Source organism: Eublepharis macularius, chromosome 4 (genome assembly GCF_028583425.1).
Source record: "Eublepharis macularius isolate TG4126 chromosome 4, MPM_Emac_v1.0, whole genome shotgun sequence".
Lineage (NCBI taxonomy): Eukaryota > Metazoa > Chordata > Lepidosauria > Squamata > Eublepharidae > Eublepharis > Eublepharis macularius.
Window position 1 is genome coordinate 80,817,997 of NC_072793.1, and position 21,557 is coordinate 80,839,553.

Genomic DNA, 21,557 nt, shown 5'->3' on the forward strand with positions numbered 1-21,557 from the left:
ACTATCTGGGCAAGTGTGAGGGTCCGGAGCTGAAGCGGGCCATGTACGCGGATCTGGATTACCTGCAGGAACTCTTTCCTCAGACCTCCATCCTTTGGTCACACATCCTTACTCCAGAGATGTGTTTGGCGGGGGGTGCACTGCCCCAAGAAGGTGGAAACCATCAGGCAGAAGCTGGCGCACGCCATGGGCCAGCACATCACTGCGGTTGGGGGCTCCCTGATCACTCACTAGGACATTTCACATCGCGTGGCCCCCCTTTATCGTCAGGATGGGGTTCATCTCTCCAGCTGGGGAAATGACATCTGGTTGCAGGATCTGCGGGACAGCCTGCTGGAGTGGCTACAGCGTTAGGAGTGTTGGCGGGAGCCACTTGTGGCTCTTGTGGCAGTTGGGCATTGGATCGGATCCCATTTGGTGGGGAGCCGGGCCCTCGGTCGCAGGCTCCCCAGGGAGGGGATTCCCATAAGGAATCTTGGAAGGGAGTTATGAAGGCACGCCCAGCTCGGGGGCTGCCGGGGCATTCTCCCTCCCAGGTGGCAGGGGGATCACCAAGGGTGTACACCAGGTGACCCCCCCTTTACAATGCCACTCATTGGTTCCCCCCCAGCCGGCGACGGGGGGGTGGGGGGTCATCGGCTGGCAGGCGGGTCAGCCGATGCAGTTCGGAGGATCTGAGCCACATGCTGCGCCAATACTCCTGTTGCTGTTGTTATGTTAATAAAAGTTGTGGCCATTTTCACCCAGCCGGTGTGTGTGTGCATGTTATTTTGCCGCATGTCCTTTCCCGCTCCTCTCCCTCTCGGCCATAGGCGGTAAATGGGGGGCCCAGACTTACCTGCACCACCCGTTGCCGCTGGCGGGCGGAGGAGTGGGGATCGCGGCGACGGCCCTGCTCGCTGACTCGCCCGGCATGCCCCGGGCGAGCCAGCGACCAATCGGTTCAAACTTCGGGCCAGCCAATCGTGGCGGCCCGGAGTCGAGCCGACAGTGGGTGGGGCGGGCCACGGGCTCCGAGGCGGTCTCCTCCAAGGTCCGGAGGCCAGGTATTTAGCTGGCTGCCGGACCCGCCCCCGCCCACTTCGTCTTCAGCAGGCGGACACCCTCCCTCCTCTCCCTGTTCTTTTGCTTGTTCATTTGTCACAACTTTTAGGCGGTTGGGCATTGGATCGGATCCCATTTGGTGGGGAGCCGGGCCCTCGGTTGCAGGCTCCCCAGGGAGGGGATTCCCATAAGGAATCTTGGGAGGGAGTTATGAAGGCACGCCCAGCTCGGGGGCTGCCGGGGCATTCTCCCTCCCAGGTGGCAGGGGGATCAACAAGGGTGTACACCAGGTGACCCCCCCTTTACAATGCCACTCCTTGGTTCCCCCCCTCAGCCGGCGACTGGGGGGGGCGGGGGGTCATCGGCTGGCAGGCGGGTCAGCCGATGCAGTTCGGAGGATCCGATCCACATGCTGCGCCAATACTCCTGTTGCTGTTGTTATGTTAATAAAAGTTGTGGCCATTTTCACCCAGCCGGTGTGTGTGTGCATGTTATTTTGCCGTGCGTTCTTTCCCGCTCCTCTCCCTCTCGGCCATAGGCGGTAAAAAGAACACGATGCAAATATGATATATAAACACAAACCTGAATTTAGATAATAATGCTCATTTCTTCAGCATGGATAATTATATTTTCTTTCAGGCATCACAGCTTCATGACTCAGCCATTCTGAGTCTGACACCCTGAGCTGGGGCACTAGGTAATGACATTTAAGGGAATATGACTGTCTGCCTTTCCCTTCTGTGTTGTCAGTTCTGATCCATCTGCAGCCATGCATAAGTTGATTCAGGTTGTTTTGTAGCATGAATTTCTTGCCTTTAAGAATAAACTATTTTCAGGCAGTGCGTCAGGCAAATCTTATTGCTCTTTCCTTCTCTAGAAGATTTAGGATAAATAGGCAATCCAACAGAGAGTTTTTAAATATAAAATCAGATTTATAATGCAACATGATCTTTCAATGGCAACAGTTGAGGCAGAATGTTTTTAGTGGGTGCGCTCACTTCATAAAATTCCTGACTGCAATTAATACAGTATTCTCTGCTCTTACCTGGCAAAAATCACCACTAGAAAAATGAGACTTACTTCTAAGTAAGCATGTGTAGATTGATGTTGAAACTTACCAGTTAACTTTTTGCAATTCCAAGCATATACAGATATATTTTATCCCATAATGGCCAGTTATAGTTGCCTGTATCCTGACCATTCCCTATGCAAAGTCTGAAGTCTTCCTCTAGAGTCCAGCCCAAGAAGACTTCCTCTAACTCGAGTCACGCTTGCATTTATTTGCTCACCCCACCTTCATGCCCAACTGCACACATGAGATCATGTGCATGACCTGCCAAACAGCATGTGCAGCACCCCCTCCCCCCCAGTAAATAATGCCTCTGAAACCTATTTTGACTGGTAAAATGGTGGAGCTGGAGCCCCTCCTCCTTCCATGCCAAGGGCCCCAGCATGTTTGGGAACTTAGAGCCAAAGTACAAGTGACATCTTACACAGGTTGGACACTAGTCGGCTTCCCTCAAGTTTTGATGGGAAATGTAGGCGTCCTGGTTTTACAGCTTGGCTCTCCATTACAGCTGCAAGACCAGGATGCCTACATTTCCCATCAAAACTTGAGGGAAGCCAACTAGTGTCCAACCTGTGTCAGGCGTCACTTGTAGTTTGGCTCTCAGTTCTCAGCAGCTGTGTTCTCACAGTGAGAGGATCATACTGGCAAAATGTACCATCTTGTTTGGCAGAACGTTTCAGAAAAGTTTGTTTGCTATTCTTGTTTCTGTATCTCAGTATCCCTGATCTATATTCTCTTTGTTTTTTCCTTAGTTAAAATATTTCCTTTCTTAAAGATTACTTTAGCCCCGTGAGTTGTTCAAAAACTCTGGCCTATTGCTAGTTTAGTACTGCACTATTTGTATATAATATCTGTGAGAAGGCAGGTTAAATAAACAAGAGATCTGGATATAAATTTAATGCCAGTTCAGTACTCCAGTTTTGATATTAATTAGACATGTCTACCCACCAGGATATAAATAGGTATGGTGACAGTTACTCTTGATTAAGCACCAATATGAAATTAATTTCTTTATTAGTTTGATTCTTTTAAAGTTACTTTCATCGCCATGAAATGTGCTGGCTTAACTACATCAGGCTCTGTCCTGGATCCTACAGCAAATTTCTCCTCATGGAGGGAGTGGCAAGATTTTTGAGAATTCCCCACACCTAAGGTAGACATCTCATGCTGTTTCTGGGGAGGCCCCTGTCCCCCAGGAGCAGCCTTTCTGGGATCATTTTGGGCTGCAGAAGGAAAGAAGGAAGACCTATTCCACAGTCAGAATCTTTTCCATCAGCAGGATCCAAGCATCTGATTATATGACGCAAACCATGACAGGAACATAATACTCTGCTTCTAGTTGCAACTTAAAGTGGAAAGATTTACGGGAAAGAAGGTAGGCGTTTGGCTTAAATATTTGTCCATTTATTTACCCATATGTCTATTCAAATAAGTCAATATACTGGTAGCCAGCACTTCATGCCTGACCCAAAAATTCAAGGGTACAACAACTTCCCTCTAAATTGGGAAAATATATGTAATTTAAAGTACACAGAAACAATGCATTTTGTACAAGATATCCTAGGGACTTAGTGACAGAGATTGTAATTAAAGTAGGCACCCCATATCCGCTGCTAACACACCCTAAAGTTGCCCTGTAGTTCTTCTCCAGAAGCTCATTATATCCACATATTCCCAATTCATTATTCAGTTATTCTGGCAAAAGGCAAAATAAATCTAGACTCATATAACAAAACCATTTCAGCTCTGCAAAACTGTAGCACATGGTCATGCCTGAAACATATTTTCATAGGCAATGTTGTACATCAGCTTCTTTGCTGCTAAATGCTCCTGACTAGAGGTTTTGGAGTTTATTCCATCTCTATGTTTTTTATATAAATATTTCTCCAGGATATATTTGAAGAGCGGCCACAGATGTTCATAGCAAAGACTAAGAGCAGATTAGATTAAGACAGAACTAACATTCACAAGGGGAAATTCCTGCCAAACTTCTAATGCCTCTGGCTATTGTTATTTTGAGTTTGCTATTGGAGAACGATTTATTTTAAAATACCAGCAACAGTTGCTCAGTTGGCAAACCACAAGTGCTCACTATTAATTGCCCATATTATATTTAGACCGTATGTTAAAAATCCAAAGTCCATGACCTACACTTATGCGCACATGCAGATAGTTTCAGGTAAGTAGCCGTGTTGATCTACAGTAGAACAGCAGGATTTGAGACCAGTGGCATCTTATTTATTTACTTTATTTATACCCCACCTTTCTCCCCACCGGGACCGAAGGTGGCTTACATCATTCCCTTTGCCTCCATTTGATCCCCACAACAACCCTGTAAGGTAGGTTAGGCTGACAGTGTGTGACTGGCCCAAGGTCACCCAGCAAGCTTCCATGGCCAAGTGGGGATTTGAATCTGGTTCTCCCAGATCTTAGTCCAACCAACTAACCACTATACAATGTTGGATTAGAGGTCAACAAGAATTTCAGGGTATAAGATTTTGAGATTCTCTTGACAATTTATACCCTGAAAATCTTGTTTGTCTCTAAGGTGCCACTGAGCTCAAATCCTGCTGCACTTATACCCACTTAACTCAAAATCAATTGCTATTTCCCTTTCAAAAACTCCTCTCTGTTTTCAAACTCTGTGGTGTCCCATACCTTACAGATGTAGCTGTCGCCAGGGAAGGCATGAAGATGGAAATATATACAAGGATGAGAGAGAGAGAGAGAGAGAGATGGGGCATGTAGGAGTGTAAGAAGGAATCAGGATAAATGACGGAAATCTACAGCGGTTTGTATCCAACCAACCATGCACGGAAGACACATATTTTATGCTGCTTTTCCACCCAACACATCCCCAAGGCAGCAAACGGTCAAAAATAATAAAACAACACTAAGACAACATATTTATTTTATTTAATTTATTTATTTTATTACACTTTTAGACCGCCCTGCAAAAAGATATATGTATAGAAAACACATTTTTGTTGGTTTGTTTGTTTGTTTATAGTCTTATAAGAGCTGAAACAATGTTGAAACAAAACATAAGCAGTTTGACATGATGTAATAAATGACAGTAACAGACAGTGCACAGTAGTATAACCTACAGTTCCTATCAAAGCATTTCTATGAACCATTTCCTCACAACACAGCCCTATTACCTGAGTAAGAAAACCGTCCTGAATAATTTGTTTTTGCAGAGTTTGTGAAAAGCTGGGGAGAGTGGTAGCTTTCCTGACTTCTTCAGGCAGGCTGTTCCATAGGGAAGGGGCCACTACAGAGAATGCATGTCTATGGGCAGCTGTTGATGTTGCCCATTTGCAGGGTGACACTTGAAGAATGTTTTGTTTCAGCTCAGTATCAGATGTCTACTTGTTTTTCAAAATTCTGCTATGTGTACCTTGTTGTATTGTTTATTGAATGTCCCAGCTGTTCATTGTATTGAATTATACTGTAATCCACCTAGAGTTGCCAGGTCACCTTACCCTCCTGGCAGGAGGGGGGACTTGGCACTCAATTTTTATGGATGTCTTTGCACATGCACAAAGCACACATGCGCTCGGGGGGGGGGGAGCGTCCTGGCACGCAATGACATCACTTCTGGGAAGCGATGTCATCTTGCAGGGCAGGAGCGCTCCCATGCTTCACAGTGGCTGATTTTGGCCTGTTTGGGGCCCAGATTGGCCTGCTGCAAAGCATGGCAGGGGCTAGGTACACTTCAGCGCTTGGCAGAAATGGGCCTGATTCAGTCTGCTTGAGGCCCAAACTGGCTTGCTACAAAGCACGGGAGAGCTCCCAGGATGGCAAAATGACGTCACTCCTGGAAGTGACATTGTTGTGGCACTCCAGGAGCATGCCGAGGAGGCCTTTTTCCACACCTTTCTCTCCCCTGGCCAGGTGAGTGATGGCAGAAGATGGGGGGGGGAGCAGGAGATTCCCCACCCCCACTGGGGGACCTGGGATCTCTAAATCCACCATGAGTCTCAGTAAGAATGGTGGATGTTATGCAGACACAAACATAGCTGGGAGCAACAGGAAGAAAACAATCAGAAAACTGAGCCCGTTTGCGGGTAGAGTGGGCTAGAAATAGAATCAATCTATCAATCAATAATCAGTGCATAGGGTTTTGCCATCCAGGTGACGCTCCTTTCTAGGCCTAGCAGGCCATAGACAAAACACATACATGGAAAGAATGGTCAGTGAGGGAACCAAAGCAGAAAATCTTCATGCACTGGTGGAAGACAAGGATTGAGGGGGACTAATTTCCCTGGGGAGGAAATTCAATAATTTTTGTGCTACAGATGAGGAAGACATTTCTCAGCTTGCCACCAATCTGGCCTCTGATGGTGGGGATACTGGAACAGGGCTCCTGAAGATGACCATAGTGGTAGGTTGATATGGATAAATTCATATGGGAGTAGGCAGTCCTTACAGTGTTGTCAGCCCTCCTCATTTTTACCTGCACCCCCCTCCCAGCCTAAATATACTTTGGAAGAAAAAGCCTTGTTGCAGGAGAAACTCCAAAGCAGGACAAATAAAATTAAGCCCCATCAGTTTGGAAGGCAAAGGCACCTCTCCCTGTGTAATCTGGCACATGGTATGCAATCAGTGACCATTAATGTCATTTGGCTGTTAAATGCTCTGTGACAGCTTGGGATCCTCATTCAGATCTTCCCATTGTTCCCTCAGGAATGCCTCATTGTCACACCTTTAGTTTTACTTGTTTCCTCAACCAGATATTTGGTGATTTTCAATGTGTGATTTTTTTAGTGTGTGTTTTTTTATCAGAATTACTTGTACATTTATGATTGGTTCTGAAGGCACACCTGATGATGCTTTGATAAGTTTAATGAGTTTAATCATATGTTTGATAGTGTTAGCATACAAATGTTTTAGTATGATTTTGGTATGGAGGCCTAACCAGCTTTGCTGAGGAATCCCCTGCTCGTACTCCTTCCTGTTTGTCTCTTTCTTTCTCTTCTCTCTTTCTGCTGTCTTTAACAAGAGTAAAGAGTGAAGACTACCTCTCCCTCACCCCAGTAAATGCCCCATCCTTCTGAATATTTCCCTGCAAACCAGGTTATCCCAAATTGTTCTCAGAAATTAACCCTTTTGGCTAACTATGACTCTCAGAGGCTATGGAAGTAAGCAATCCTGATTAGCATGAATGCAGCAGCCCCAACAAGTGTATGTATGCTCACCCAGCTCTAACCCTGAGAGAAACCCTGGACAGAAGCCATGTTTTATGGTCACCTCCATGACTGGCCATATGCTATCTAAGATTGCAGGAGAGAGAGAGAGAGGAGAGAGAGACCATACTTGATATCAAACTGAGACATTAAGTAAGGTGGCAGGAACAGAAAAGCTTACTCACTAACAAGAAGGTAGCCAGGCTCCCCTGGGGGCTAGTTCTGTCCTCAAGGATAGTTATACTCTTTAGCTTCCTGATGGTTATCAAAATTCAGGCCATGTTTATAGATCAGTTTGCTGGGCAATAATTGACTTTCCAGGACCAGCAAAGAATCTGCTTTACAATGCAGAGTTCCCTAAGCTAATAAATCATAAGAAAAGCTAGGACATCAGCCATCTCCTGGCCTTTGTTAAGTCCATCAAGTTGCTAACCAGTCTTTGTCCAAACAGCCTGAGTTGGCCAGCTGTCAGGTAAACTAATGTCCATATTTGGAGTTCTCTCTAACTTCCATTCCCTAAAATTCAAACCTCCCAATCAGATTCAAGGTCTCTAGCCCAGACCCAATCCTGTCACAGCAGAGACACTGTCCTCCTCTCAATGTAACTAGAGGTGCATAGAAGCCTCCTCTCAACCTCCAAACTTTTGTAGATGGTTTCTGGATCCTACCTGCTACCCTAGTCCCATGGCTGGCTTACACCTGCTGAAATCACTTAGTCTCCTCTGGGCTTCCCAAGGACTGAAACAGACTTTGAGCACACTGTATCCTTCCTCTTTCTCCAGATTTCTACGTAATCTAGAAAAGCTATATCTTTTCTCCACATCTATCTCCCCTTATTTTCCAGTTCACACTGTACCACACAGAAAGCTGGCATTTAGCTTCTCTCTGCTAGTTAGAAAGACTAGACACTCACTTTTCTTCTATCCTGTTCCCCATTTCCCCCCAAATCTAGACCTTCAGCTTAGAGGTAACTGATGCTGCAAATGGAATTGGAATAGTTTTGGTCGATGTTTTCTGGGTATTGTTTGGAAATGGGCTAGTTGCTGTGCTTTGTTTTAATATCTGCTAGTAGGATAAGGTCCTCCCTGCCCTTCCTGATACTGTACCCAATTCCCCAATAAATTCCATATTCCTCTTTTAAACCTTTAAAATCTGTTTCTGATATCCTTTTCCTGCTGAATTACGCTCCTCACAGCCCCTCACACACACACCCCCCCCAATTAGGTAAAGTTCCCTGTTCCCTCTCCCTGAACAAACAAGCAAGCTAATTCCCCATACTAGGCTGAATATGCAAATTCACATGTTTGCTGGGCTGTGGTAACAACAGTATACTGGCCCCATTCCACCAGCACCTTGAATTGGATCCAGAAGCAAATTGGGAACAAGACTGAAGTGATATGATCCACTATGACCTATTCCAGTTAGCATTCTGGCAGTAACAATCTGTACCAGTTGTAGCTTTCTGATACTCTGTGACACTGAGAGATCTCTGTCTTTTGGGGCTACACCTCTGAAGATGCCGGCCACAGCTGCTGGCGAAACGTCAGGAACTACAATGCCAAGACCACAGCAATACAGCCCGGAAAACCCACAACAACCATCGTTCTCCGGCCGTGAAAGCCTTCGACAATACATTAAATCAAATCTAGGTTTCAGGAAAAGCTTCAGCTTATTTACCAGCCACCACCACCAGCAGCAGCTTATTCAATACAAGGCCTGGAACCAGCAGCACCTCGAGCTACAAACCTGCTCCTTTAGGAGGAATGCTATCCTATTCAGAACAAGAGACATCTCTGTTCATATCTCAGTCCTTCCACCAACCACTAGCACCCCTATTCTGTCAGGATTAAGTTTCATTCTATTAGCCGTCAGCCACCCCAAAAGTGCCTCCAGGCACTGATTCAGTTTTCACACCATCTCTGGGTTCAACTGGAAGCAAAAGACAGAGCTGAGTAGTATCATGCACATATTGGTGACAATCCAGACCTAGGCCGATTCCAGATGACTAACCTTAAATCGCTCCATGCCGCCCTCTTCCGGATCGCGACGGGGAAAATGCGAAATATCGCGTTTCCTCGCGCGAGTTTTGCGCGTCGTCGCGCAAAACTCGCGCGAGGAAACGCGATATTTCGCATTTTCCCCGTCGCGATCCGGAAGAGGGCGGCATGGAGCGATTTAAGGTTAGTCATCTGGAATCGGCCCAAATCTTTGGATGACCTCTCTCAGTGGCTTCATGTAGATTTTTAAAAGTAATGGGAAACTAGATGGAACCTTGCAGGAATCCAATGGCTAGAGGCCATGCAGTTGAGGAGAAGTCCTCCAGCATCACCTTCTGAACTCTACCTTCCAGGTAGGACTGAAACCACCACAGAATGGTGCCTCTCAGTCGAAGGATACCATGACTGAAAGCCACTGAGAGGTTCAGGATAATCAATAAGGTCACATTGTTCCCACCCAGGGTCATTTACTATGGCGACTAAGGCTGTTTCACTCCCAGATACCAGATTTAACGGATCCAAACTCCCTGATACCAGATTTAAAGGATCCAAACAACCCGTTGTCCAAACAACCCGTTGAGTTGTCACTCAATCACCTTGCTCAAGAAACATTTGAAACGGGACAATAGTTATTCAAAACTTCTGGGTTTAGAGAGTTTTTTTAGGAGTGGGCACAATCTGCAGAATGAATAAAGTGAAAGGTATTCCACACAATTGAGAAGCTTGATGGCACCATTTGATCCTATCACTTTTAACGAAGATTACAAATAAGTATGGATGCAAGAGATTTTATCTGCAAAGCGTTGAGCAAACTGGTCGTAGCTAGCCCACCTCCTCCTTCAGGCCAAATCACAATAGTCTCCCTGACCATCTGGAAGAGTTCCTCAGGCTTATACTGTACAGATGCAGTGGCGGCGAAGAAGTATCATTTCTTCATTGCCACACAATAAGCTCTAAAATGAGCTCTAGCCCATATCTTGTCAGATTTGTTATCAGTCTTTCCCCACTGTCACTTGTATTTTCCTAGCCCACAGCCCCAGTAAGCAAGGGACTGACCAGTCTTTATGACCTTTACCAGGTTGCAAGTCCTCTCACTATGGTGGGCCACCTCCTGCTGGCAGCCATCCTTGTCTGCAACTTCAAATGGCAGTGGGAGAAATAATCTAAAAAATGTTAGCATCCTGAGCACCACTTATGGGGATAACAATAGAGTTTCCTGCAATTCCTAGAGCTACCCATTGTCACTTCCAGATTTCCCCTTTAAGTGATGTAGCAGCACTCAGAATATCGTGCACCTCATGTTCCCTCCCTGAAACTCCCTCCAATTTGGCAGATCTGGCCTAGTAATCTTACTAAGAGAGGCTGCCTAGGAACAATCATATCAATCTCTGATTTCCTTATTGCAGAGGTCAATCAGGGCATTGACAGGAGCACCACCCATATCAACAGGAAAATCCTCTGTGGCCATTTGAAAATCATTTGGATCCATCTGGCTCTGGGACTGGATCATCTTAATTGATCCCTCACCCCTGCAGAGTCTTGGCATCCCTGTAAGTCTAAACCCCAGCGAGTGGTGATCAGTCCATGTCAAGAGGATTGTCTTCAGCCCCACCTTCAAATAATATTTTTTCCACCCAGAATGAAAACCAAATCACGAATGTGACCCAAATAGTATGTGGGGCCCGTTATTACTTCAGATAGGCCTATGATTGATATGGAGACCACAAAATCCTACAAGGTAGCCTCTGATATTGTAGTTCATAAGTACAATCAACCTAGAGATCCTCTACACCTGAGATTACTTCTGCCAGCTCAGGCAGGGATACAGTTGGGCAGTAGAATGGGCAGTACACCAACAGAATCCCAGATCTGCTCACAGTCCCAACATTAGGAAAACACTCTAACTGGAAAAGTCCTGAACAGGGCACCACTCTAGAGGGACAGAATCCTGATAGACTGCAGTGACACACCTCTCCCTGATTTCCAGGCCTATGTGGATGTATCACCGAGTATCCGGGGAGCACTTTATAGTGTGAGGTTAATTCTTTCTTCCTCCTCTAGTCAAGTCTTGGTGATAAATGCCAGGCCAGCTGTCTCATTCAGGATTAAATCCTGGATGACTCCACCTGTGACCAACTTAGCATTGAAGAGCAAGATTTTATAGCCTAGTGAGTTGTTGATCACTAGCATCACCTCAACTGGAGGAAGAACCAGGATGTCTCTAAATGATATGTTTCTGCATGGGCATGCATTGGTTTTAACTTGTCCCTGCAGCCACATACCAGCCGAAGGCTTCTTAAAGAGAGAGAGAGAGAGAGAGGGACCTCAAACAAGTTCAGAATGGTACTGCAAGGGAAGGGAGCACTCCTACTTTCCCCCAAGCCAGCAGTTATTTTACTGACTTCACTGCTCCACATGGAGCTGCAAAATCAGTGAAATAACTCCCCTCACACACAGTTTTCATGCAAGAAAACAGCACTATGTGGAGGGCAGGAACCTTTTTACTCCCCCTGCAGTGCTGTTCTGAGCTCATCTGAACTCTCCTTTTTAAAAAAGAATCTGTTCCTCTCAGCTGACATGTGGCTGCAAGGACATGTTAAAACCAGTGCATGCCTGTGCAGAAATGTATCATTTAGAGAGCCCCCAGAATGGACAATAGCCTGCAGAAGTGTGTAGTCCCTTTACTTTATTGCACATGTTCTTCCCCACTACCATATCTCTCCCTACCCCATACCCTATTGATCATGGTGCCATCCCTTACTTCATTCAGACCCACCAACCAGCAGGCAAGACACAAATGAACACTCAATCACTAAAGAAAGTCCCTATGCCAGTTCTCACCTGCATCTGAACATGAACAAACAAGTCAATGGACCAGCTCTCAGCTGGGTCTGAACAAGACAAAAACACACACAGATAACTTTCACCTTGTGTGAGACAAGCACCATCCTCCATCCACAAAACAGCAACCCAGGTATAGTACTTTCCCCCCAGTTTGGCTCTCTGCCCTATGCATACCAACATTTCTTTATAGAAAAGAGTCCAGTAGCACCTTTAAGACTAACTGTAGCATAAGCTTTTGAGAATCACAGTTCTCTTCGTCAGATGCATGGATGGTAAGAAGAAACTGGTCAGATATATACGTGGAGAAGGGAGGGGGGAGCAGAGCGTCTACTCCCCCCTCCCCTATCCACCTATATATCTGACCAGTTTCTTCTTACCCTCCATGCATCTGACGAAGAGAACTGTGATTCTCAAAAGCTTATGCTACAGTAAAGTTGATTAGTCTTAAAGGTGCTACTGGACTCTTTTCTATTTTACTACTACAGACTAACATGGCTAACTCCTCTGGATCTATGAACATTTCTTCAGCCACTGCAATGTAGGCTGCGTCCAAGGTCTCTTAGTCTTTGTTTCCTCCACATTTCTGTAGCACATTTTGGTTTTCAGAAACATCATACTCGGGGGCGTGGGACCTGTGTGGACATTGGCCAGAGGTTAGAGCGAGGAGAAAAGGGAGACGAACCACTCCCTTCCTTCAGTGGAGCTGTGCTTACAGAAAAAGGAGGAGGAGAAATTTCTCCACTTTGTCCTCTCTCACTCCTGTCTCCCCAATCTCTGTATATATTCCTCCATGCAGGTCCCATAATCTTTGGAATGATCTTTCCAGAGTTCAGAAGAGACTAGAGATGGGCAGGAACAGCAATAAAAACTAAAAAAAGCCATGAACAGCCCAATCAGCTGTTCGCAAACAAGCTGTTAGTGAGGCCCCTTTCCAAACAATCTGGCACCTGCAATCAATTCTCTTGGCAACCGGAGGCAGGGACTGCCTGTCTGAACTCCTGCTGTTGCCCTGGAAACCCCAATCTAAGCCCAACTTAGCTTGATAGGCAGGTCTTCCTTTCAAGCGTGGAGCTCCAAATTTGTTACAAGGAAGCAAAGAGCAGGGAGGGGGGACTCCTAGCTCTGGTCTTGCAGACAGTGAGGGAGAGACAGTTGCTGTTGGTATTTTGAGAGAGAGACAGGGAGAGTGCATTGGAGCTTGAATTTTCTTTGTGTGGTGGGATAGGGATCTACCTCTTCAAGTTCCAGGGCTGCTGCCAGGCTCTGAGCCAAGCTATTATTTATTACCGGTACCTTTCCTGCTGCCTGCTCAGGTAAAGTTTCTGGGAGTGGTGCAGTAGGGATCTACCCCTTCAGTTTCCAGGGCTGCTGCCAGGCTGTGGGGCCAAGCTATTATTTATTATTGGTACATTTCCTGCTGCCTGCTCAAGTAGGGTTTCTGAGTGGTGTGGTACAGATCTTGATGGCTGGAGGAGGGCCTGCTGGCCCCCACGAACAACAAACATGTTCGTGAACAGGTCATGTTCGTCAATGTTAGTTGTTCGTGGATGGCAACGAACAACGAACACCATGTTCGTTTTTTTTCTGTTCGTGCCCATGTCTAGAAGAAACTGCAAAAACACAGAGGGTAAACTCCATGTGGGAGACTCCATATTCCATACACAGATGTTTGGATACAGGCTAGTGTGTTTTGAGTTCGCAGCACTAGAGTGAGCCAGTATGGAACAGAAAGACACACAAGTATCTGAAAACGCCCACAAAACTATGCTACAAAAACTCTTCCATATGTGCACCAGCTTGATCCACAGATCTTTCATATATCTGAATGCTAATTGCGAGAATAATATGGGAAACCCTTCTATGGGCTTGAGTTCCACAATTCTAGTAAAGTCTGTAGAATGAGATCACATGACTTATGTTATTATTTCCTATACCGGACACAACCTAATTCCTGAGGAGCCAGTGTTACTGGCATGGGAAGTAACCATGTTAATTGCCTTGAGCAGGATGGTAGCTATGAGGATCTGGCTCCCAACTCACTCTGGTAACATATTTACTGGCATGTCCCAAGGTTCACACTGAGATCCAGATTAAATTTTTCCATCAGCAAAATTGACCCATCCCCCTCACTACAGAATGAAATGCTGCTCTTCAGGGACCCTTTGAAATTACATGGGGGAGGAGGACCTATAGCAGGAAGGGACAATTTGTGGAAATATCCAATTTAGTCTAGATTCACCGTAAAGTATACGTCATCACATGTATGCACATAGGTAAGTGGTCCAGCATGAATGCAACAAATGGTTGTGAATCCTATGCAAAGTTACACCAGTGTAAGGTCACTGAAGCCAATGAGCTAAGACTGGAGCAATTCTGCATAGTCGGGGGGGTGGTACTAAAAAAACAATATTTTTCAGATTAGGGTATCAGAAATCTGATAAATATTAAATATTCCTGATATTCAGGTCCAAAAATACTAGTTTAGTATTCAGATTCAGCTTTTTTCAGGAATCCAAATTTATTCAGGGAGTAATCTTTCTGGGGATTAGTTCTTTTGGAGAGGCTTTGGGTCAGTGGTTGCTTTTCAGAATAAGACTTAATTGTCCTTGAGAAAACATGCAACCCCCTCCATAGGCTACAATGGAGAGTGGATGAGGAGACCTTGTTCTGGGGTCCACAGAACAGAATCCTTTGGTCTGATTCACTTGAAACTTGAGGGGTCTTTAAAGGACAGGCAGCCCTCATTATGCTGCAATTTTGGTAGAAAAACTGAGCCTCCAGCCCCCAAGAAAGACCCTCCCATAGGGAATAATTGACCTAGTTAATTCCAAATATATATATTCGGAATTAACCAGGAAGCCCAGGACTCATTTCGAGGGGGAACGTGCAGGAATTCAGTTCCGGTAGTTCTCCAAAGAGGTCACATGACAGGTGCCCCCGCCCACCTGACTCTCAGCCATTTTGGGCTCGTTTTGGCCTTGATTGGGGCTGAAACAGCCTGGATCGGGCCTCTGATGGGTGGTGGATCACTCGCCCACTCAGCAGTATCCTGATCCTGACCATTTTGGGCCCCTTTTCAGCCATTTTCAGCCCCTTTTTGCCATTTTGGGCCCCATTTCAGCCCTGAATGGCCAGGATTGGGTCCAAAACAGCCAGGATAGGTGATGTCAGGAGGTGTGGCATATGCAAATCAGTTATGCTAATGAAACACTTCTGGTGATGGCAAGGGGCATGGCATATACTAATGAGTTATGCTAATGAGTTCCTCCAGCTCTTTTTCTACGAAATGAACCCTTAGAAAGCCAATATTGTTATATCCAAGTATCCTGAATTTGATCAAGGTTCCCAAATATACCTGAAAAATACTGATAAAGGTATTTGGGGGGTATATTTTCAGACCAGATATACCAAATTGCACACCCTGACTGCATAGGATCATACTGTGAATTATTAATTTGCTCCAACACTTATTATTCAGTAGTCTCTTGTGAAGTAACTAATTACTATCAGAAAATTGCAGGCAACAGAGCACCAAATCTTTTTTAAAAGGGGGAGATTGCAGTGGGAAGGGGGGATTTCGAAAAGAGAAGTAGAAGGCAAGGGGATGCTTAAATCTCTCCCCACCTGCTATTTCTCTACTCCATTTGCCGTGCCTCCCAACTGCTTTCCAACCATGGAATTCTAAACGTATGTTAGGCATATTTGCATTTGGAATCTCAGGAGCAGAAAAGCCTCAGGGAGAAGGGTTGATCTGGAGGGGAGAATTGGTGGTGCAAGTATTAAGCACCTTCTTTCCCCTGCTTCTTTCCTTCATATCTCCCCCCACTGTTTTAAAAAAGAAAAACAACATTGAGATTCTGTTGCACATGCTTGTATAGTTATCCCCCTAGACCTGCTTGAGATATGTGCAACTGTCTTCCACTTCTGCACCCGTAATGTTCAAAGGACAATCCATGCAGGAAAGATGGGCAACTTCCAATGCTCATTCAAGCCCCCTTTGAACATCACAGGAGAAGTGCATCTCCTTGTAGGCGCTTCTTTTAACTTCTACTACTATAGAATTGAAAATTAGGAAGCTTCTTGGATTAATATTTTGCAAGCAAAATTTCAGGTGATTCTGGAATTTGCTGAAATTCTAGAACAAAAGCTTTTAAGGAGATTAGGTGAGACAGAAAAGCAGAGACAAAGTCAAGAACTGCATTCAAAGATCCTGAGCTGTCTTGCAAGGCTTTACTTGCAAGATCAGCTTTTCCAGCACTGTTTCTTGACATGCATTTCACTGGTTATTGTAGAAAAATGGTTGGCATTTTCATGTGGATACATTTTTGTAAAGACAGTCATTTCCAAAAGATTGCCAGCATGTGCTGGGAGTGGGTGCAAATGATCATCTCACCACAGGCAGGGTGCCACAACACACACATGCTTTTCATTTGGCCCTCAAGCTCCAGATGCCTACATTAATTGGCTTTTTATGCTGTAGGATAATCACATCACACTTCAGGAGCTCATTCTCAAGGTCACTTTAGATTAGATCACCTCTACTTAGCTACTTCTGATTACAGAAATGAATTGCGTAAAGTAGGACGGAATGACTTTTTTAAAAAATCAACTGAATGCATGTTTCAGGGAACATTTTCATAGTTCTACATGTCAAAATGAGAATGTCTTGAATTTCATTATCATTTGACTGCAATTTTTTCCTCTCTGTCCCATATACATGCTGTATATCTGCCCACTGAGGAATCCCTTCATGCATCTTATGGTGAGGGCTATAGTCCATGCATCCTTATGCCACAACAAAATGTTTTTTATTGGTTGTTTCAAGGCTCCTTTTTGTTTTCACAATCATATGAATTGCTATATTTTTAAAAATCCAAACTGATTAACATGATGTATTCTCATAGTCACAAAAACTGCTCAGAAGGAAAAGATCTGATGTTATGATGACATAGAGCTTAATAAACTGTTAAAAACCACATTACTTATTTGACAGTCTTTGATCTTGTCTTAATACAGTCTCTTCTAATTTTGAAACCATAATTCTGTTTGACTGACAATGATGACAGGTTCCTGGGATAGGTAAAGATTTTTCAGACAAATGAGACATTAGTTAATTAGTAAAACAAATGGGGCTGAAAGATCCAGAAATATCACAAATTACAATTTAGATGCAAAGTACTATATGACTGTGGAGAAAACAGTCTCCATCACCATGTTTAATTCTAGCAATAGACTTGCAGTTTTGCATCCTTCTCTGCTCCAGTTTTATTGAAAACACCCTCCCCCACTTTCCAACCTGTTCCCCTACAAACTAAAATGAAAATGGATTTAAATTCTCCTTTAAAAAAATAAAAACAAAGCCCGTGTCCTACTTCTAAAGTGCCATATAACTGAGAACGCCTGCATTCCAGTCCATCAGAAACACTCACCCTAGGCACCAATGTAATTGAATTCCCCAGACAGAGAAGATCTTTTGCAGCTCCACACAAAAGGACGAATACAGAATTTTTTTTCACTCAGACAAAGATTACACTCACAACTCTTTTCATAACTCCTCTGGGTTTAATCAGGCTTTTGCAGATGAGAAAGGAAACCAGATTATTTACAGGAAAATATTCAAAGATCATGAAGGGTGAATTTATCTGTGGCCAAGCGCTACTGGGAGAAGTATGCTATGCACCCTCAAAATATGCAGACAGGACAGTCTTTATCAAAATTTTCTTTATCACAAGTTCTTTTTTGTCCTCAGTCTAATGACACTGGCAGTCCCCATTTCCTTACTGCTTCTCTTATTTACTGCCTTCAGAGCTCCTAAGCAGGTCCTGGGCAGTAGATACTCAAGTGCTCCAGGGATACCAACCAGCCAACCAATAACACTGTGTAATTTGTCTTGCCAGGTTAAAACTTATTTATTCCCTCTAGCTTTAAATTAACATAGTTAGATTTTCAGTTTCAGTGGACTAATGGGGTATACTGGATTTATGCTATGTTTTTAGACTGTTGGGGTGTTTTATGCGGTTTTTTAATTTATATATATATATATATATATATATATATATATATATATATATATATATATATATATATATATATATATATATATATATATATATGTATATGTATGTATGTATGTATGTATGTATGTATGTATATTGTATAATTATATATTATATATATTTATATTTTAATTTATATCTATCTATCTATCTATCTATAATAAAGTACTTTGAGTGAGTTTTTTTTAAGGAAAAGCAGTAAATAAATATATCACGAAAATATTTGCTATTCCTGATTCTTAAATCCGCAATAAATATTTTGGAGCTCATAATAATCAGTAATGAGAGCCTGTATGATTCCCTATACAGCTGCCTATGTGGCTTAGCACAGCACATCTACTTGCAGTGCAAACATACCAAGCTGTGTGTATTTAAAATTCTCCCGGTTGACCTATATACGAAGGAAGGAAGCCTTTAATAACATGGTGCAGGAACCCAGCAGCAACAATAAAAGTCAAGACTGCAGTGCAATGGTAGAACAGGTTATGACAGAGGTAAGCTGGCAAAAATATTTTTATGATTGGGATTAATGCTTTCTTTTCAAAAGACAAGCTGCCCTCCTTTTCTTTATAATGAATTAAACCTCATATAGCTGTTCCTTTGTAATATTGGCCTGCTATGTAATACAGAGTTTCAGTAAAATTTTAACAGGTATAATAGAGATTGGCCAATGGGCTCTTCCAATTGGAGTCTAATCTGTTTTGGCCATGCAGGTCTTTTACCCTCTTACCTCTCACAAACACATAGGTGCTGACTGCAGTGGTGCCCTCGATTTTGGCATTGATGTACTTGTAGTAACAGCGGTAGTAGCCTGTGTCGTTAGCCTGAGTCCCTGTCAGTGTCAAGACCTTGCAGTAGGGCTTTATGTCAGTGCCCTCACAATCCTCTTCCTTGACTGTTCGGACACCGTCGAGACTCACCAACACCACTGATTCGCTGTCCTTTCCAATCTGGACAGTGTCCTCTTGGCCTCCAGGCCACGACCACTCCAGGGGATGCTGTCCTCTTTACAGGAACAAAAGGAACAACAGAAGCTAGATTAGATGGGCTGTTACTTGACTTGCACCCCTCCTTTTTTCTAATGTCAGCACTGCAAATGTAAAGAGTCGACCGGATTCTTTCAAACTGTTATTCCATCATCTCTGCAATTCTTACATTATAATTGCCAAACAATTTCAAACCACATTCCTCAGACTTCTCTTATCATATTATATGCATATTGTATGCATAGTTCATGTAACAGATGCGCAAACACCTTCAGCTGAACTCTTTAAGGAATAAGTGTGATCATTGCCATCTCTGGCTGAAGGCTGGCTGTTTCCATAAGCACACCAAACACACGTAAGTGGGAAGCGTTTTACATATTTCTCTATATTTATTAAAGCAATTATTTCCTATCTTTTTAGAAAGGTTGTACAAATAAGACAGCAAGGTACCACCATTCTTTTATTCATACAACTCCCAGAAGTTCCCTGTTTAAAGACTTCCTGTTTCCAGAGGTGCTGCTGATAGTTTGGAACACTGACAGTTCTCAAGAAGGGAATTCAACTGGGCACTTTTCGAGCTGGGCCTGTCCTGGCCTTTCATGCTCCTGATTACATTCACTCCCTATCTTTGCCTAGGAAGAGGATATAGCTAAATTGTCTCCTCTGTAGCAGTCCCGGTTGTCAGTATCTACTGCTAAACTTATGTTATCAAACTATAAATTGCAAGGGTGACACAAGAATGTTTGACATAAAACTAAGCAGCAGCAGTAGTAGTTAATACTGTTAATACTTCTAATGTAGCTGGCTATTTTGTTTACTGGTTAATTTTGTTCCTTATATTGGATGAATATTAAAAAAAAGTTTTCTGGTTGTCTGATGAACTTGATAAAAGTATATTGGAGATCTGAATATCCCAATGGTGGTGACTAATAAGGTTTTGTTTTAAAAATATCATTACATTTCCAGCTTCATTTGTGCAATGTTATTACAGTACATTTTTCATTTATAACTTTATTGCAAGCATGAGTATAGTACTACTGCTAAACAATAATAAGGTTTTTATAGATTTTGGTGCGCCTTGATTTGGTCCTGGAGAACTCTGTGAACTGCGTGTTCCCCAAGGCAGGTCTCCCCAGCAGATGTTAAAGAAGTCATGATATTGCAAAGGCTGAGTCTCATTCTTTTCCAGTAATGTTTGACCAACCATGTGTTGTACCAAATGCCTTGCATGCTGCCCAAAGGTAACAACACTTCTGTTTGGGTGTCTTTAGCTTGCTATGTGGCATGTCTGTGGTCATCTCCCCTTGAATCTTGAAGAGGCACTGAATCACAACAGCAAGGGCTATTTGGGAAGATTCCTTTGCGTAACTCAGAAACCACATTTTGCTATGGTATGGACAGCTTTTCATGTAAGAATTTAGAATGGAAATAAGAAATTTTTCTGCTCTCCATGATTCTCTTTCACATAAACAGATTGTGACAGGCTGCACCTGAAAGCAGGTTTCCTAAGTGCAGCAATCAATGAGTTGGGAGGGAAAGAGTTAACTCTTGCTTAGAATAGAGAGCTTGAGTGACAGGCTGCTCCCTCCCTCTCTGATTGGTCAGCCCTCCTGGCTGAAGAGCTGACTGTTGGTTTCTGTCAGGATTGTTAACAGAGTTTGTGAGTAAATCTGACAGGGAATGTCAGACAGGTTCTCCTCTGGAGTGAGGGAAGAAGAAACTTTTGCCTTAACTGTAACATCATTGTAAAGAAGAAGAATTCAATTTAAGAATTCTTAGCATAAGTATCAGCATTAGAGATGGGCACGAACAGCAATACGAACAAAAAAAAGCCACGAACAGCCCAATCTGCTGTTCATGAACAAGCTGTTCGTGAGGCCCTATTCTAAACGAACAGGTGGTTGTTGCAAGCCTCGTTCGTTGCTGTTCATCAAGCCAGACAGTCTGGCACCTGCAATCAATTCCCTTGACAACTTAGGCAGGGATTGTATGAACTCTGTCTGAACTCCTGCTGTTGTCCTGGAAACCCCAATCTAAGCCCAATTTAGCTTGATAGGCAGGGTCTTCCTTTCAAGTGTGGTGCTCCAAATTTGTTACAACAAAGGAGCAAAGAGTGGGGGGGAGGGGGACTCCCAGCTCTGACTTTGCAGACAGTGGAGAGGGAGAGAGACAGTTGCTGTTAGCATTTCGATAGAGAAAGTGCATTGGAGCTTGAATTTTCTCTGTGTGTTGTGGGATAGGGATCTGCCCCTTCAAGTTCCAGGGCTGCTGCCAGGCTATGGGTCCAAGCTATTATTTATTATTGGACCTTTCCTGGTGCCTGCTCAGGTCAGGTTTCTGGGAGTGGTGCAATAGGGATCTTGACTTGGATG

At 43.8% G+C, this 21,557-nt stretch overlaps 1 protein-coding gene across 2 annotated transcripts in view; it reads right to left on the reverse strand.

Annotated features, from left to right (window-relative positions):
* FLT4 (fms related receptor tyrosine kinase 4) overlaps positions 1-21,557 on the reverse strand; it is a 148,140-nt gene that overhangs the window by 75,788 nt on the left and 50,795 nt on the right. Inside the window, exon 3 of one of the 2 annotated variants that reach the window (XM_054976285.1) lies at positions 18,930-19,204. In XM_054976285.1, coding sequence (XP_054832260.1) covers positions 18,930-19,204 — 275 coding nt within the window. Of the gene's footprint in view, positions 1-18,929; positions 19,205-21,557 lie in introns of those variants that run through there. The other variant, XM_054976286.1, reaches the window with a different exon arrangement.